General features: G+C 34.3%; 2 protein-coding genes across 3 annotated transcripts in view; one reads left to right on the top strand and one right to left on the bottom strand.

Annotated features, from left to right (window-relative positions):
- Positions 1-13,111, bottom strand: part of LOC128216443 (SLIT-ROBO Rho GTPase-activating protein 3-like) — an 85,055-nt gene extending 71,944 nt beyond the window's left edge. The window contains exon 1 of one of the 2 annotated variants that reach the window (XM_052923013.1): positions 12,952-13,111. In XM_052923013.1, the coding sequence (XP_052778973.1) occupies positions 12,952-13,000 (49 nt within the window). In that variant the 5' untranslated portion in view covers positions 13,001-13,111. Of the gene's footprint in view, positions 1-733; positions 1,693-12,951 lie in introns of those variants that run through there. The other variant, XM_052923010.1, reaches the window with a different exon arrangement.
- Positions 13,112-13,272: 161 nt separating this feature from the next.
- Positions 13,273-16,796, top strand: LOC128216445 (protein FAM72A-like). Its single transcript, XM_052923014.1, has 4 exons — positions 13,273-13,715; positions 14,432-14,509; positions 14,952-15,076; positions 15,661-16,796. Exons 1-4 carry the CDS (start codon positions 13,534-13,536, stop codon positions 15,741-15,743), a joined length of 468 nt encoding a protein of 155 aa, XP_052778974.1. The 5' UTR covers positions 13,273-13,533; the 3' UTR covers positions 15,744-16,796.

Raw genomic sequence — 16,796 nt, 5'->3', positions numbered from 1 at the left:
GATCATAACAAATCATTTACAATATCAAATTTTGTTAAAAACCTTATTCAAATACATGCTTTGCAATTGTGAAGTGAACTGAAAATGTCTCCTTTGATCTGCTTCGTTGAAACATGCATTATATTTAATAGTTGTATAGCGAATAGAGGCAATTTTTGAATGTACACTCTATTGACTTAATTACTACCTATCCTTGCATAAACACAGATTATATATCTTTGCACAGGATATTGTAATATATTCGTGAGCATAATGGTATGCATGTACATATCCTACTACCAAACAATTAAAACTTCATCATAATTTGACAGCCTCCTTTCTAAGTTGTATACCAACCATCTAAGGATGGTCTAGTGGTAGACTTAGGTACACTTAGCGAGCAGGTGGTTACGGGTTCAAGCCTGGCTGTGTTAATTTACTAAACACCGTACCGGTAGCCCCATGCCTGGTGCATACGCTCAGAATTACGTACAATGTAATACTGAGCAGTATAAAGATAGAACTGCTTGAAACCCAGGAAAGGTGTCTCCCATGTATCTGTACTTTACATGCGGCATATTAAGTCAAACTTAAAAGAACCAATATTTATATACCAAAGGAGCCTATGGGTATTTTAAAACTGCATCATTTAAAGATGCAGGCAAATGACATTATATGACAACATGACAAAATGTTCCACAAAATTCAAACTACCATTTTGCATGATACTTAAATTGTAAGAATGTAAACTTACTTAGTCCATGGCCTGGGACACGACGTTTGGATCTGCGTAGAGAAGATCGCGCAAACTGTGAACGTTCCCCTAATGGAGTTGCCATCTTTTTTCACTTTTATTATTTTCAGAAATTTTCACTTCTATATATATAAGTAATCCAAATTTGCCGGCTTCAGGCAACGGTATGATTATGAACATGAAGTCTGATAACTTGCCATCATAATGGTATTGTTTTCATAATTTTAATATATATTGAATCCTGTTTCCTGCCAGATACAGCTTTATATAGAATGTTTGTATTAAAACATGAGCAATATAATTATGGCTCTTGAAAGATAACATTCTAAATCGGATATATATCTTGTTATTCAGAAAAGTCACAGTTAATAATTTCCAAAAATAAAACCAAACCACATGATCATGCAATTTAAAATTTGTCATCAATCTTCAAGTTATAATTCAAATTTCAGTTCAAAAATTCTAAACCATGTTTATTTACTCTTTCATTGATTGTATTCATTCAAAACAAACAGGTTTATTCATTGTCAGTTTAAAACAATACGAAACAATAATCCAGCTGACATTGTGAATAGTTGAAGGAAATCTTTATCAGTGAGCAAAGGATCATAATGTCAATGTACAAAACATAATAACACTAGGTATTTCCGATATAAACCTCACAAATTTAAATCACAGTGCACTCAATCGTAAAAGTAAAACACAGAGTTGTAAGGCATAAGAAAAACCAACAGCTCTTTTAAGTTTGCCATTTCAGACAGTTTTACTATTAAACTTCACTGCTTCAAACTCCTCAATGGACAAAACAATATCATCAACCACCACAAAGCTTTTTAAAGCCCTACCATTCAAACACCTGCTCAAGTGCTCTAAACAATTCACATCCTTTCCCACTGAGGGTTACATGTTTTTCCAATAAAATCCTGACAAATTTCACCACTTTCTACTCTAACCATATTAACCTTCTCAGTAGGTTTATTTGAGTGTTCACAGTATTTGTTTGCCTTTCTTATTTTCTCAGATCAAGCTGTAGGTTTGAAATATTACATCAACATGGGATTTACACATAGACTGGGTTAAATAATCATTATAACAGAAAGACTGGTACAACAGGAAAACTGGCTTTGGACATGGGGGGTGTTAAATATTCATTACAACAGAAGCCTTAAGTTGTCTGATCTTTCAGGAAACATTGCTGTGGAAGTGGTAATAATTTCATATCTCAACAATGAATTTATTGGGTTTGTAAATTATAATAATAATAATAATAATAATAATAATAATAATAATATCTTTATTTTAAGAAGGTGACATATTAAGATCATGTACAAAACTACAGAATCTTATTTTCGATATGGCCCTCTGAAACAGAATGAAAATATGGCAAATAATCATAAGACAAACATGAAGACGATGCTAACAACGATGACGATGATGATGATGATTATAAGTATGCTGTTGATGCTGACGATAATGATGCATATGATGACATGATGATGATGTTGAATCAATATTAGACAGATACTCTCAGTTAAATATAATTATGAATAAAACATCACAATTTGTATAATCACAAGTTTCCTATGAGGTACTGTTTGACCTTTATTTTATACGTATTAAAGTTTTTTGATTCTCGTATTTCCAAAGGTATATTATTCCAAACAATTCTGCTGTAATATGTAAACGATGCTTTCATATAATTAGTACGAGGTCTAGTTTGTAAAACAATATCTTTGTGTGCCATTGATCTTAGCATATATACATTATTGTCTGAACTGATATAAACTGATCCACCTCTTCAAAATTCCGGTTCCATCTCCTATGATATAAATTGAAGCAATCACACTCAAAAAACCATCTGATGAGGTGGTAACTATATTTGAATGAATGCAAACGATTCAATAAAGGGAAACAAATTTGGAATTTGAACTTATTTGTTTAAGGCTTTAAAGCAACCTCAGTTTTAAACAACCTTGAAATAGTTTAAGCCAGAATTATAGTTATTCTGGTTTTCCCAATTAAGCTAATCCTCCGGTACAAACAAAATTATACCGTCTTAATGTAAACATGTTACTTCGGAAACAATAGAGCCATTGGTCTGTTACATGAATTTAAATTGCTCGAGATTCGCCTTTTATTTGTAACGACATGGGAAAACCCAGTTATGCGAATTCCTGGCTATAGATATTTAATACAACACGTCATCCACTGTAATTATGTACGCATGCCTTAAAACTTTTATTCGTTTTACTTCTTTGTACTTTTGCATCTAAATAATGCAGCGTCTCATTTTGCGTATACACAAAGAAAAAACAGGAAAGGCAAGTGTCACCAGAACTGAATGAAGCTCCCCAAAGATATCCAAAAAAAAATCAAAATACACGATGGGGAGTCAAATCACTGCAGCCACAACATTTTGTTTTAGTCATGTAGAAAATGCTTCAATATGTGTTCTGTTGTTGTGCAAATTAATCGGTAAATGGTGATCCGTATGGTCTTTTGTTTTTCCTTTTTATAGGTTATTATGAGTAAAATTCAAAATCGAGGTCTATAGTTACGCATAGGATAAACTAAGTATTGTGTTGAATGTAAATGTTCTGACCAAAAAAAAATCTGAATGGCTAAAATTTGCACAAAAGAGCTTGATGCTGACAACGTAATTATACTAAATTATACAGACCGTTTTCGTACTTTTTGTTCAAATGTAAACAATACGTTTTTTGTTTTTTTAACTATAACATCTGGAAATACAGAATGATTTACAATACATTATTTTAATCAATTTGGAGAAAGAAGACAACAGAAAAATAGGATAAGTGAAATTTAACATTGTTTAAGTTCATGTGTAATAAAAGAGCATGCTAAAGGATTGGTCCACAAGTTTTTCCAGTATCAGTTACGTCCCTTTCTCAAAAGTGACTTAATAAGCAAAATGGTTACATTTCACAATTGCTATGAAAAGAAATGTCATACCGATAAGAATATAGTTGTATATAACTATTTTAACTCTGCTTTCTATTTCATTATATAATTTTACTAAACTTATTGCGAAATTGTTTGAATTTATCATGCACAAAATTACTCAGGGCTTTATATAAGTCAGCCAAACAGTGTGGATTCAAGTTCGTTATACTTTAAAAAGATCAAAAATTATATGATTTTAGTTAATTTTTGTTTAAATAAATACCTTCAGTATGTTCATATCACGTTTATTACAATTTATGAACACCACTATGATTAAATGGCACCACAACTTTCACAAAATTGAGCCATAGAACATCAAGTCTATAAGTCAAATAATATTTAGTTCTACCATTCGTAAAAAGGAGGCTTTTGTCAGTGAAGGACTACAAATAAACCAAGAAATGGCCAAATTCTGCAGAACAGTGACAATTTTCATGAAAGTTGTAAATTGAAATTATGACAACATAGATATAGCAAGTTACGCAAGTTTTTCTATTTTTTCCCATATTCACTCCTGTTACTACTTTTCTCTGATTTTTAATTTTTCCTTGTTTAAACCTTCTGAAAGGAAAATCAAGACATATTCACAGTTTACCAAAATGACACCAGAACAGAAGACGCATTGGAGCATTATCATGCATAGCAAAAAGGTAATGGCTCCAATGATTCCTAGTCATGTAAAATCGCAATGCTATATAGTGTGAGATCTTTGAAATGCAAAGCAATAAATAAAAGCTCTCAATTTTTAAAGAGATAATCTTTTTAGTTAATATGCTAAGCAAAACAATGTCTCTGGACAAAGTATTTCTTGCCGATTTATTTACTTTATGTAATAGTATTTCTACAGTCTACTCTCTACAGAGATGTCTACTCACAGCACCAAGGAGATGTTTTATCTGTCACTGGAGAGACAGTTTTATTGGTAAGTCATTCCCAAGAAAATTGAAAATGATTTCCAAAATGGGGGAAGAATGAATAACAGAAAATGTAATGAAAAGGATGAGACTGTCAGACAAATTGAATAAATCTAAATATGCTTAGAACAAATGGGAAATACTTCATAAATTAAGATTGCAGTTTTAACTGAAAGGTTTCCATCATTTTAAGCTCTATAGGGAAAAACCTCATCTTGTAAAAGCAATACCTTTTATCCAAGTTAAATATAACTTGCAAAGAGGCGAATGGTGCCAATGACAAATTTAAATTCAACTAAAAAAAACAAGTGAAGTAAACTTTGCTGCTTTTGGAATTCTTTCATCCCAACTGGTGTTTGTACAAAAATAGACATCATTTCATTACCACAATGGGAAAAACTGGGAGACGTACTTTTTCTTTGTTAATTTCATCGTTGTTAACATCCAAATCTTTACTGTTCTAGAAGTTCCATTCAACAGTTTTTCTAAGAAAATTTGAGAAAACTGTTTCAGCTGTATTTGTTTTGATAAAAAATATGAGCACATCCAATATTTCAACTTTTTTAAAAAACAACAGTGCTGTTAACAATGTTGTTAACTTTAACAAAGTTCTGAACAATCGGCCCTATTTCTCATGATTTAACAAAACAAAAATTAATTTTAAATTAATCATTTTTACTTATATTAACATTGGTTCGCAAAACAGATCGATAATACAAATAAGAACACAAATAACAAGAATATTACAAACAGAACAATGCTTATCCATGGATTTTGTTGGTCAAGGAACATAACTCAAAAAATATCTAGACCAGAATAAGGGGACTTGCATCCTCGGCTCCCCAGCGTCTTCATAACCTATTTGACAGGTGAGGAGGAAGGGGGACTTGCATCCTCGGCTCCCCAGCGTCTTCATAACCTATTTGACAGGTGAGGAGGAAGGGGGACTTGCATCCTCGGCTCCCCAGCGTCTTCATAACCTATTTGACAGGTGAGGAGGAAGGGGGACTTGCATCCTCGACACCCCAGCGTCTTCATAACCTATTTGACAGGTGAGGAGGAAGGGGGACTTGCATCCTCGACACCCCAGCGTCTTCATAACCTATTTGACAGGTGAGGAGGAAGGGGGACTTGCATCCTCGGCTCCCCAGCGTCTTCATAACCTATTTGACAGGTGAGGAGGAAGGGGGACTTGCATCCTCGGCTCCCCAGCGTCTTCATAACCTATTTGACAGGTGAGGAGGAAGGGGGACTTGCATCCTCGACACCCCAGCGTCTTCATAACCTATTTGACAGGTGAGGAGGAAGGGGGACTTGCATCCTCGACACCCCAGCGTCTTCATAACCTATTTGACAGGTGAGGAGGAAGGGGGACTTGCATCCTCGACACCCCAGCGTCTTCATAACCTATTTGACAGGTGAGGAGGAAGGGGGACTTGCATCCTCGACACCCCAGCGTCTTCATAACCTATTTGACAGGTGAGGAGGAAGGGGGACTTGCATCCTTGGCTCCCCAGCATCTTCATAACCTATTTGACAGGTGAGGAGGAAGGGGGACTTGCATCCTTGGCTCCCCAGCATCTTCATAACCTATTTGACAGGTGAGGAGGAAGGGGGACTTGCATCCTCGACACCCCAGCATCTTCATAACCTATTTGACAGGTGAGGAGGAAGGGGGACTTGCATCCTTGGCTCCCCAGCATCTTCATAACCTATTTGACAGATGAGGAGGAAGGGGGACTTGCATCCTTGGCTCCCCAGCATCTTCATAACCTATTTGATAGGACTGCAGGGGATGGGGGACTTGCATCCTCGTCACCCCAGCGTCTTCATAACCTATTTGACAGGTGAGGAGGAAGGGGGACTTGCATCCTCGTCACCCCAGCGTCTTCATAACCTATTTGACAGGTGAGGAGGAAGGGGGACTTGCATCCTCGGCACCCCAGCGTCTTCATAACCTATTTGACAGGTGAGGAGGAAGGGGGACTTGCATCCTCGGCACCCCAGCGTCTTCATAACCTATTTGACAGGTGAGGAGGAAGGGGGACTTGCATCCTCGACACCCCAGCGTCTTCATAACCTATTTGACAGGTGAGGAGGAAGGGGGACTTGCATCCTCGGCACCCCAGCGTCTTCATAACCTATTTGACAGGTGAGGAGGAAGGGGGACTTGCATCCTCGGCTCCCCAGCATCTTCATAACCTATTTGACAGGTGAGGAGGAAGGGGGACTTGCATCCTCGACACCCCAGCATCTTCATAACCTATTTGACAGGTGAGGAGGAAGGGGGACTTGCATCCTCGACACCCCAGCATCTTCATAACCTATTTGATAGGACTGCGGAGGATGGGGAACTTGCATCCTCGTCACCCCAGCATCTTCATAACCTATTTGACAGGTGAGGAGGAAGGGGGACTTGCATCCTCGATACCCCAGCATCTTCATAACCTATTTGACAGGTGAGGAGGAAGGGGGACTTGCATCCTCGACACCCCAGCGTCTTCATAACCTATTTGACAGGTGAGGAGGAAGGGGGACTTGCATGCTCGGCTCCCCAGCGTCTTCATAACCTATTTGACAGGTGAGGAGGAAGGGGGACTTGCATCCTCAACACCCCAGCATCTTCATAACCTATTTGACAGGTGAGGAGGAAGGGGGACTTGCATCCTCGACACCCCAGCATCTTCATAACCTATTTGACAGGTGAGGAGGAAGGGGGACTTGCATCCTCGATACCCCAGCATCTTCATAACCTATTTGATAGGACTGCAGGGGATGGGGGACTTGCATCCTCGTCACCCCAGCATCTTCATAACCTATTTGATAGGACTGCGGAGGATGGGGGACTTGCTGTTGTGACAATACATCCATAATGTTCTCTCTCCATGACAAAGCCAAGCTAAATATCTGCACAAATAAGTGTATGTAACAAGACCATTCTCAGTGGAAATGACAGCTGTATTAATCATCTGGAAATGAGGTGACAACTGCTTTGAAATGTGATAGCGAGGTTGTTCAACGATTCAGTAATGGTTTAGAAGTCTTATTATATTCAGGGTCATATCAACGTGACATAAAAAAAAACTAGTTTGGACATGTAGACTTTTACAAATATGGTGACATGAAATGATAGCCCATGTTTAACCAGACTCACTCACAGATATGTTGTCAACCATTTTTTGTAAGCTTTTGAAATTTAGTTATTTTACTTAATTCTTAAATGACCAAACACCCAACAGCAGCAGTCCATTTCCCATTTGAACAATCCTGAGCTATATCCAATCTTGAACTTATCCAACTTTCAAAAGCATTTCTAAGCATTTTGGCAAAAATAAGAATTTCATGTTACCTTTTTAAACAATGGTGAACATGAAAGCTCTTATTTATACTTAACAAGCTTTTGTTCACATTTAACACAAGTTTATTATTTGATGTACATCTTGATTTAAATTGTTAACAAGCCCTTTTAATACCGGTAAACCAGATATTGACATTATTCCTCCATCCACAGCTTTTGTTTTGCTTTCAATGAATTGTTACTGTCTCTACATACTATTCTTCATCATTGTATGAAATATGTTTTAAAAAAAGACACCTATAACCACTGAAAGAGGTACAGGGGAGATAAATGCAACTTGTAATTCAAACTTACAGTTTATCAATTACCTCCCTTGTATAAGAAAAAATCCTGGTCTATATTGGTCCGAATTCACAAACCTATTGAGTCTTATATTTAGACTCAGACTCAGAAAACTGAATTTTTATATTTTTCATGATATTTATAATGTAGCTTATTTTGACAAAAAATGTGTGCCTGATTGCAGAAAAGATTATTTGAGACAGATATAGAAATTTTTACCATCTTTACGCTTGTAATAACATTTTACAACAAAATTAGGATTTTGCTTTTCAGAGTCTCTAACAAACACTATTAATATGTGAATACAGCCCTACGGCCCCTAGAATAATTAATGGTGACAAGAAACCACTGATGTCATGTATTAGTAAACAGATCAGACTTTAAAATGCACATACAGGATCTAACAATTGAGGAAGCCAATAAGGTTAAAACAGAAGTATGGCACTCGATTAACCAGGAAATAATTGAACAATCTCAGATGGTATCTTATTTCAGAATCTATGGTGTAAATGGGGAGAAAATGTTAAATATTTTGTATTTAATTCATAAATTTTACATTTTTATAGGACCACTCTAGAGATTTTGGGGCATTTTGGGTACAAAATCACTTTTATGACAACTATTCCATCACCTAGTAAAATTCCCCCTTTTGCTAGGTGATGGGGATGTGACTGGCTCAAGCTATGATGCAGCCATTAAAGGGCGCTGGCAGACCTTTATAAACAACAGTTTTACATTTGTATACTAATCCCATGACCCTGCTAGTGTTCGCTAACCCCATGATCATCATCATAACCATCATCAAGATTATCAAGATCATCATCATCATAGGGCTTCCATGATATGAAACTGGAAGTATAAACAAACTTCTTTACCATCAATATTGGAAGTTTTTCTCTGAAATGTGGAAGTTTATGTCTTTTGAACACAGCTATTTGCAAAACTTTTTTTCAAAATTATGTTTCTTCTTTTTAAATAATCAACTATGATCTGCCGACAATTTTATATTTTAATGATTCATGTTACTTAAGACTGATTAAAATTGTCAGCTTAAAAGTAAAGGTTTGATATTTTGAACTTCAATTTGGAAGTTTTCTTAAAAAAATTAAGGAAGTTTTTGTACTTCCAAGTCATCAATTATGGTTTAAGTTAAAGCCCATTTCTAGAGAGTAATATACTTCAAACTTCCTTTAACGGAAGCCCTGTCATCATCATCCTCATCATACTTATCATCATCATCATCATCATCATCATAGTCATCATCATGGTCGTCATCTTCTTCATCATCATCATCATCATCATCATCATCATCATCATCATCATCATCATCATCATCATCATCATCAATATCAAGAACATCAATGATTTTGCTGTCTATCACACAATCTAATCGGTCAGTCATTAAAATTACCAAGTGTATATGAATTTCCTGAAACAATTGCAACCAATACACATTAAATGTGTTAATCTGAATAGGGAAGTACAGGTTTTAATAAATTAATATTGGTTTTTACTTATAGAGGCTTTGGATATTGTTTAATAGTGAAGTAAAATTCAATAGCCTTCAAATATGTGTGACCTAAATTCAAACACCATGTAATCTCTCATACCATCATACATGCAGGCAAATGAGGTTATATACACATCGCAAACATAAAGAACTAAACTATTACTGAGTACATGCAGTACCTACAAGATATTCAAATTATTGTTAAAATCAATTTATACTTCTGGATACTTATTTTTCATTTTATGATACAGAAAATTGCGTACACTAGAACAGTACCAACATCGCTTAACAAATTGTGATTTGTGTACATTTCAACTATTAAATTGATTGGCATTTCTTAATTGGCATTTCTTATAACTAATAGCTACTTATAATTTGACAAAATTTACGCTTTATTTATGCAGATTAAGACATTGAGCATAGGAAGGACATTCATACTGTTTATTTAATGAATACATGGTGTATATGTGTATTAATGATATAAGTAATGTATTAAACTTACTTTTGCACTGCTTCAGTTAAAAAAATCTAAAAACTTAGCTACAAGTACTTTAATATTGCTTATGATGAGCTGACATTGGGCTGATGTTCAGAGCCTTGTTAAAGTCGACAATGTGGTTAATGAGATTGTTGTTAACTTTTAAACATGAATGATTTGATGATGTGCATATATATATTTTAATTAAACAGATACAGCAATAATAATTTCCTGAAATATTGTTATAAGTACTGAAGGCCACAGGTGTTTCCATCAAAAGTTCACAGCAATTAATAATTTGAAAGTTAACAACAAAGTTCTGTTCAATCGGCCAATGGTTAAATCCCTTTACACTTTAAGCTCACATCAAAATGATTATCAAAACTAAATAATAAGAAAACTTAAAGCAATTAACATAAGTTTCAGCAATTAATAAATTTTCTTATCTTAAACAGATTTTTCCTTTTAGTAAGTGTAATTTCTACAATAATTTACTCATTAAATAAACCTATAATATATATATGATTGAACTTTAATTTGGCAATATATCAATAACATACTTAGTACATTACATGCAATAGTTACCTATAATCAGCTATTTTATTGATATACATTTCTTCTTAAAAGTTTTAAAGCAACTTAAGAATTTAGTGTTCTTACTGTATCAGTATTGGTATGCATAAATTACAAGCTATAGCCTTTGAAATGTAAAGTTTGGTAAATCTTTTAAAAACTCTCAAGATTTGATACCATGAATCTTAAGTAGTATTCTCATCATCAAAATTTTAATTTATATATAAAAAAAATAATATATACTTTATACAGTACTAGCAGTCATGATTGGCAGGCTACAATTTTACAATATTTTGTGATACTTGTTGATGTTGGCAGGCTTCCATTAAAGGAAGTTTGGAAGTATATTACTCCCTAGAAATGGGTTAAAACTTCAAAAATTGATTCCTTGGAAGTACAAAAACTTCCATAATTTTGAAGAAAACTTCCAAAGTAGAAAGATTGGAAGGTCAAAATATCAAGACAATGTGTCAATATTACTTTTATAGTCACACTTTCAAGCAGTCTTTAAGTAAAATGAATTATTATAGTATAAGTCATTGTATTTGGTATGTTAAGGTTGCAATTTATATGTTTTTTAACATACTAGTTGAAAAATAGTGGAAAAAGATATCGTTTTCGGGAGACTTAAACTTCCACATTTCAGTGAAAAACTTCCAAAATTGATGGACAGGAGGACAGGAAGTTCATACTTCCAGTTTCAATGGAAGCCCAGTGAGTGTGTTGCAAATGAATGAAACCTTCTGCATGTATATGTAGGTCTTAAAAAAACCCAGAGCACCACATTAATTGTATTTACATTTCTAACTATAAATATACCTGTAACGCCTTAACACTGTCAAAGAACAAATGGAAGATGTTCATTATGTGCACAGAATGCCAATGCTCTAAAATAATTTCTCAACAGCAGAAACATTTTGGCATGTGCTGTCTGTGTTTATTACAAAACCAGAACAGTTGTTTCCAATAAATACAGCTGACACAAAGTCTTCATAACGCTTTTGTTAATGTTTATACATGCTATACAGAAAAAAACTTACTGTTTAATTCACAATATTATATCATGTATTTTAAGATTACATGTATAAACAACACTCTGACATCATGTGTAAAATGTTTAATATACATTGGTCATTTGGAAAATATAAATCTGTTATTATCAAAAGGGGTGCCATTACATGTATTCGTTTTCTTACTTATAAAGACAATCATTACTTTTATTACTTTCATCAAATTATATAAGTAATTCTTTATTGCGGAAATGGTATATAGAAATTAAAGGGACTCGATGCCAGATGATACAATTGCAAGAAAAATAAAAAATGTAAAAAACTAACATGAAGTTCTGTTGATATAGTTGTGTACAGCATATAATGAATCTTCAATACTCACTGATGTATCACATCGCTTATTACACACGTATCTTTCACAGTTTTTGCGTTTTTTCAAATGCGAAATTCAATGGGTTTAGGTAACCACATAAATCCAAGTTATTTTTAGAAATAGCGTCAGTATATGTACCTGTATTTTTCATGTGACATCATATGCTAAATATACACACTTTAAACTTGGAAACCATTATGCACTATTTTAAAATGGATTAACTCTTCTAAGACATCTTAATCATGTGAAATGATACATAATTGGCCTCATACTAGCATGTATTGACAATTCTAGGCTCATCTTGTGGAAATAAGATTTTGCCAATTTTGGGTCCACCTGGTGTCTAGACCCTTTAAAAAGTTACCACACACCCAAAAAATTAAAGACAAGAACATTATATTTAATTTAATAATGTTGCAAATATATCAAACACATATTTAGCTTCCCTTTATTGGCATGTCTGCACTAAAGACATTTTGTGAGTTTAAATCTGAGATATCAATTATTAACATACATGTAAAAACTACAATCATGTACAACACATGTATTTTATTTAATATTATACTTGTGCACTGATTTAATAAAAAAATTAATAAACGTTAAGCCCTTCCCAAAGCTTGTGTTCAGTTTAATGTTGTCAATTCATACGCATATATTAAGATATATACATAGCCCAAAGTATAATTATCATGCATTGTCATAAAATTAAAAAGACTAATTAAGAAATTTAATTGCCAACTTGCCAAAATCACTTACCTTTAGAATGGTACTCGAATTCGAGCAGCAATTCCTTGTCTTTCTTCATTCTTTTTCAGAAATTATCACCCACCGACACACAAAAAAGGCGATTAACTGTTTAAAAGTTATTAAAGCTCCATCAAAAAGTGTGCATTTACTTAACCAGGAAATAAAGGATGCTGGGAACGATGATAAGGTTAAGAGAGGTCACGGAAGGTCGTCTCGAGACTTGCATTCTAAGGTCGCCTAGCGACAGCCAATCAGAAACGATTTAACAACCAAACAACTTTATATAATCCAATGAAATGCAGTCTTATGTCATATATACCGGCGAGCATTTGACGGTACAGCGTCTGAGAGATTTGACACATGTCAAACTACTTTCTCTCATTTTTCAAGCTTATTTACAATAATAAATATTAAAGCAAGGAATTTGGAGGTTAACACCGGCGTCATATATTATTTCTCAAACTGGAATATTGTGAAAATCGTGTGCTACTTTCGTTTTTGGTTGACATTTTTCCAGTTTTCGTAACACTTCGTTAGTTGTTTAACTTTCACTTTTACTTTGCTTGCGACTAGCACTGTAAAATAAACACAATGAGCACCTTCGACATTATCACAGACAAGGAGTCTACTATCAACCCAGCAGTGTTACAAGAAGAAGTGTACCTTCTGGACTGTCATTATTGTGGAACAAAAATTTGTGACCGGGGATTGAAGTCATTTCTAATTGCTGATGAGAAAGTTGAGCTTTTCTCAACAGATACTGTGGACAGAAGGTAAGGTGAAAATATCATGATCTTTCCTGTTTTTGTTTTTTTTAAAAAGGTAGTGTGGATGATGCCAGTTTCATCATGATGTACAATCTCAAAATTGATACAAGGTACATCACTGACACTACTTGTATCAAATGACACATGAGTCATGATTACATATTTTTGTTAGTAATGTGTGTGTGGGCAAGAACCAGCTGTTAGGTTTGCTCAGTTGGTTAGAACACCGTGCTAGTGTTCTGGCGCTCATGGTTTCGAGCCCAACACCCAGATAACTTTGCCTCCAAGGTTTACTTATAACTGGTGTCAGAAATTAAAGGCAAAAGTGCCTGGTTCATGATGTGTGTTGGTTAGAACCAGCTGCCCGGTAAGCTTGAGCAGTTGGTTCGAGTGCTGGCTAGTGTTCCGGTGGTTGTGGATTCAAGCACCACACTTCTCATGATTACTTTATTTCCCTATATTACTAATGATAATAATATGAATATGCATATTTGAAGCAGGATTAAAATGATGATAATATGAATATGAATATTTGAAGCAGGATTAAAACTGTCAGTTGAATAAATGTCAAGTTGTTCCCATACCAACTGTGAACTTCAGTCAAATTAAGGCTTGTATCATTAACATCAAAATGTTTTCATTACATTTAACTTAATAGTCACTGTTGAAAAAGAACAATTTAAATAAATTTAATTATTTTATGACAATAATTATTTTCACAGCCTGGTGGAATTGACAGATGAAAAGTTCAGGACAGACCGGTGTAACTGCCAGATACAGAATGTTGCCTGTTTACAATGGTATAAATATGTATTTTCATTTTTTTAATATTCCTACTGGTAAATTAGTGTACATGTACTTTAAAATTCAGATGAAAATGTCAATTGCAAAAAACATGTACGAAGAGGATGCTTGTTCATTTCATTTTAAATCTAAGCTATGCAATAAATTTCACAGAATGCGCACCAAAAGTAATATTTGAGAATGGCTTTGCCATGAGGTGAAATATATTGCTTAGCTGAAAAAAAGAAGAGAAAACAGTGAAATTTTGTTTCGATAAACTATGTTTCAGTTTATAAAGATATAATCCGCCGTCATATTTCAATTATTAAACCACTGGAAAGCATGAAATAAATATAAATAATAATTACAAAACTTATCATATTTTCATGTCCTGATGTAGGCTAATTTTAGCTATTTCTGCATTACCATTTTTTTCAAATCAATTATTATATTTTTCAGTGGAAATGTAGTAGGGTACCATGTGGCCATGCCATGTAGATCTTGCCTCGAGTCACAGAACAATGGGCATTTCTGGATGTTTAATCGGCAAGCAATCTGTCCCTATCAGAGACTAAATATTGAAGGTATGATTGGTGTTTTGTTGTGTTAAACTGTTTGATGCAAAGATGAATGGCTATTTACAATTATGAAGAACATGGAGCTTATGTAATGAAGCAAATTCTTTTTTAGTATTTCACGTCTTTACTTTTCAATTCCATGTACATGTACCATATATTCAGTAAAACTGCGACCAATCTCAGTTAACAGCTGTTGGAGTAATAACCGATTGCCATATTTTTGTGTCGCCTATGAAGCACGCAGACAGACATCATGATTGGGATTTCTTTGTACAGCGGTGTCTTTTTTGTCATCACATTTTCATTTCCAATCATTTTCTTGTTGATAAGTCTTGGTATGCACAATGATTAATCATGGTCAGAACAAGACTACTGTTGATTTTTGGGGACAAAGGTCAAGGTGACCTTTATAAGAAACATGAGGGGCACTCTCGACAGATGATACATCCAATTTAAAGAATTGTAGTCTTTAACATCAGACATCAGACTGTGACGGAAAAGGGTTTCATTTTGAAAATTGATTTGCTTATTACAGATGGTTACTAAGTTCTTTAGATTCTTGCATTATTTCAAAATTATTTCTTTTTCAGGTACTTCCACCATGGTTTGGGGTGACCTTACTCAATGCAAGGATGACAGTATGTGTGATATGTGGGGTGAATGTGAGAGATAAAGGCTCGACATTGTGCTACACTGACTTACCTTTGTGCTACAGTGCCATGTCTTGGATAAATATAATTTGGTATTCTACTTTCATTGCTCACATTAAACTCAAGTCGACCTAATGCTATATAAAGCTTATGTTGTACAGAGCCTTATATCGGATAACACCAACTTGACATTGTCTGTAAAGCTTCCCTTTGGATAAGACCAAACTTGCTAAACATTGTGCAACAGTGCCTTGCCTAAGTTGCCTTGAAGAAAAACAACTTGACATTGTACTACTGTGCCTTGCCTTACAGTAAACAACCAAACATTGTTCTCTGATGCCTCATCTTATGCTGGAAGTGAAAGCCAGCATTTAGTTGTTACATGTACATGAATGCTTTTGTCTAGAAAAGTGATTTGACGAATTTGCAGATTGCTCATTAGCGTGCAGTCATTACCTAAGAATTTTGATGTATAATGCATTTAAATAATGGAAAATAGTTCCATGCATTGGTTTACAGGCATGCTGTAAGATGAACAGGCGCTCGATAGAAATACTACAATCTTATATTCTGTGATACTTGTTTGTTTTTTTGTATAATATAATTATTTTCTCGTTGTGTTTTATGTTTATATACATGTACAGTGGGCTGTATACGTAATTGTTGTTGTAATTGTTTTTCACTTTTATGTAGATTATAATCATAATAATATATTGTGCTGAATATGTGAACTGAAATTCGAGGGAATAAACATTTCAGCTAAATAGTACCGGGGTAATATAAAAGCATTGCTGGACAAATTTAGCAGAACCTCAATAACGCATTATGAAGACATATTACGGAAAAATCATTTATTTTGTACAAACTTGGCACAATATGATACTGTATCTATATAGCCATTATAGATGTTGTTGCTAATGTAGATCATTATAATTTATGTTGCAATATGTGGAATACTGGTATTCTCCAGATAAGTAGATGATCTTGTTACATTGTTTGGGTGTCTTGAGAACCAAGTGGGTTTTGTATGTCAGAGCATACTTTTGTCTGTTGAACAGAATAAATAATGAAAATTG

Source organism: Mya arenaria, chromosome 14 (genome assembly GCF_026914265.1).
Source record: "Mya arenaria isolate MELC-2E11 chromosome 14, ASM2691426v1".
In the NCBI taxonomy this organism is placed as follows: domain Eukaryota; kingdom Metazoa; phylum Mollusca; class Bivalvia; order Myida; family Myidae; genus Mya; species Mya arenaria.
The sequence above is the reverse complement of the archived record's forward strand: the minus strand, read 5'-3'. Positions and strand labels throughout refer to the sequence as shown.